Here is a 2,729-nt window from a genome sequence, read left to right as displayed (position 1 = left end):
TTTTTTTTATGTTAACAGCAAGTAGATATAACGAGAGTGTCCATGCGACCATGCAGCATACTTAAGTACTTCAAGTACAAGTAGTGTATACCTATGTTTATGGATAAATTGTAAGGGTAAATCTTACGAAGCAACTGTGTGACAAAGCGAATGCACGCGATGACAAATGCTTGTTAAAGATGTTATTGGCAATAAATCTTATTGCCACTAAGATTACGGATCTACTAAATCCATCGAAAGACTTGTAGAACTGTCAGCCGTGCAGTTCTTTGAACAAAGTGAAGGTGAACTGTACATAATTCTTGAAACCCACTTTCTAATTTTATCACTGCACAAGAACCTAAAAACACTGCAAAGGTTACATTTCCACTTGAACACTGAGTAAACAAGACTCAACCAAGGGTTACGCGCACAAACTATGGTCTCTCCGCACACCTGTCAACCCCGCCAAGGCTTTACACGCGTCACTCGGCCCTCTAATCTATGTATGTTCAAGCAATATGGAGATAAAGATACGCTAGTGTGCATTTGTACACGAGACGACGCAAGGGTGTCGTCTACAGGATTCCGGCTCTTCATTTTCGCAGCACGGCGCGAGTTGGCAAGTTTAAATCGCAACAATAGGACTTGTTGTCTTCGCTACAATAGAAATGCAAGTACGAAAGGAAAACTGACGCAGGGCTCCTATCAAGTCGAGAGATTGAACTTCGGAACTGGTGAGGAATGATAGTGTCCTCACAAATTGCCAACGATGCTACGATTGCAAATCGCTCGCCACCTCTGATCGCCAACTTGGACCGCTGAGTGGCAGAGTGGCACGCGCTTCCGGTGGCCGCCGTCATCTTTAAGCGGATATAGCTCGGCACTTCGCTTTTCGCGTCCCCTGAGTCAGAGGTGGAGCCTCTGGCCCCACAGCTCGACTACAAGAACCAACATACATCGGTAAAGTCGGTTAGTTCTCAATATGCATGTGACAGACAATTCGACTAGCGATTGGGATCAGATTTTTATCCAGGAGCAAGCAACTAACAAGCCCACGCGGTCTCTGTATGTAAATGGACAGATATGTACAGAACTTTCCCAGGGGCAACTCAATCCAACGGCTACAGCACGGCAGACCAACAAGTCGACGCTGGCTGGGGATCAAATTTTACATATGAACAGCAAGAACAACGCAATTCCTCACAACCAACGGAGACTTTTACATGTAATTCCGATAACCCAGCTACTGGAACATCAAGTGAAGCTTCCACAGAGTACTTAACGTCGCCGCCTCTCTCCAGCTTCTCAGTTCTACTCAAGGACAACGGAGAGTTTAGAGACAGCCAGGATTTTGGTTCTCGAAACGGCGATATCCCACAATTCCAGTCTGGAAATGATATCTACACTACCGGACTCGATACGCCCATGACGAACTTAGCGATGCAAGATGCGATGGAACTGGTCAGTTTTAAACTGGGGCAACGCACAACGCCTACGCTGGCAATTGGACATGAATCAGCTGCTGTGGAAACGGCTCAAGCCAAGCACTCAGCAATGCCCAAGCTACGGAGTCTGGACTGCCCAACTTTCTCGAGTAGCGACGATGACGACGTGATATCTTTCAGTGGGATTCCCATGACGAACAGGTACAGAAATGTATCATAGCTGGGTTATTTTTTTTTTTTACTATCTTAACTAACACACTATCATGTTGTGGATTGTAGTGTGAATACAGGTCGCACTATCGTTGAAAATGATCGTGGCTTTCGAAAGAAGTCGCGAGAAAAAATGCGACGCCACGAGGTGAATATCAAGGTATGTCGGCATTGATAACTTTTTACTGGAGTCGACTGAACTAACGAGTTGATGGTATCCTAGTTTGAAATGCTCGTTAATGTTCTGGGGCTCGCCAGTCGCGCTCGCAAGAAGAATATTCTGCACGAGGCAGCATCTGCTATCAAAGGCTTAAAAAGAGAGTGCAATCAGCTGCGTCGTGAACGAGATCGACTTCAGCAAGAATTGAACAATTTGGCTACATATCTACAGAGCACGGAAAGTGGAGGACCGTATCTGACGTCATAATATTAGAGCTGTAAAGCTACAGCTGTGTGTTAGAGATTTAAGTGTGTGAAGTTTACACAAGTAAGTAAAGTACTTCTACCAGTTATGCGCTCCATACGCTTCCCAACCCAGCATGGCCACAACTGGATGGCTCTGTTTCTAGATGCAGGTTCATTTTCACGTTAGAAGCCAGGGTCTCCATCAATAATAACGTCGTTACGTTTACTACTACGGCAACCCTCTCGTTTAGTACGTGTAGTTTATGTTTTTTGGGGCAAAGCCCTATAATGTAACGTTCTCTTATTTAGAGGGACAACTACTATTTTTACAGGAGTATTTACGAAGTATTAGGAAGAGGGCTAGGGTAGATAATTACAATCAAACCGACTAGGGACCATTCTGGCGAAAAATACTTGTGTATAAGAACCGTTGATGCGAACTAACAGAGAGAAAAAAAATAGAAAAGCGCGGTAGTGACCTCTCGCGAAGATATTAACAGTCACTAAAAAGAGGAACCAGTTTTATGCTCTATATGAAGGGTCACTTTGTATCAGCCACCAAAGGATTGCGCGATCCAAGGATTTTTTAGGAGCGTTTTATGATCGTGGCTTCACAGCGTGTACCATCGCGACGCTTGACGCTATGGGTGATTAACGTCGACTTCCGGTCAAATTTAGCCCGAAAGG

General features: G+C 44.8%; 1 protein-coding gene across 1 annotated transcript; it reads left to right on the top strand.

Moving 5' to 3' along the window:
- Positions 1-1,065: 1,065 nt before the first annotated feature.
- Positions 1,066-2,064, top strand: PPTG_06745 (hypothetical protein; the record flags this gene model as incomplete). Its single annotated transcript, XM_008900786.1, has 3 exons — positions 1,066-1,628; positions 1,707-1,797; positions 1,861-2,064. 3 exons carry the CDS (start codon positions 1,066-1,068, stop codon positions 2,062-2,064), a joined length of 858 nt encoding a protein of 285 aa, XP_008899034.1.
- Between the last annotated feature and the right edge of the window lie 665 nt (positions 2,065-2,729).

Source organism: Phytophthora parasitica (genome assembly GCF_000247585.1).
Source record: "Phytophthora parasitica INRA-310 unplaced genomic scaffold supercont2.10, whole genome shotgun sequence".
In the NCBI taxonomy this organism is placed as follows: domain Eukaryota; phylum Oomycota; class Peronosporomycetes; order Peronosporales; family Peronosporaceae; genus Phytophthora; species Phytophthora nicotianae.
This window is presented reverse-complemented; position numbering and strand designations above follow the sequence as displayed.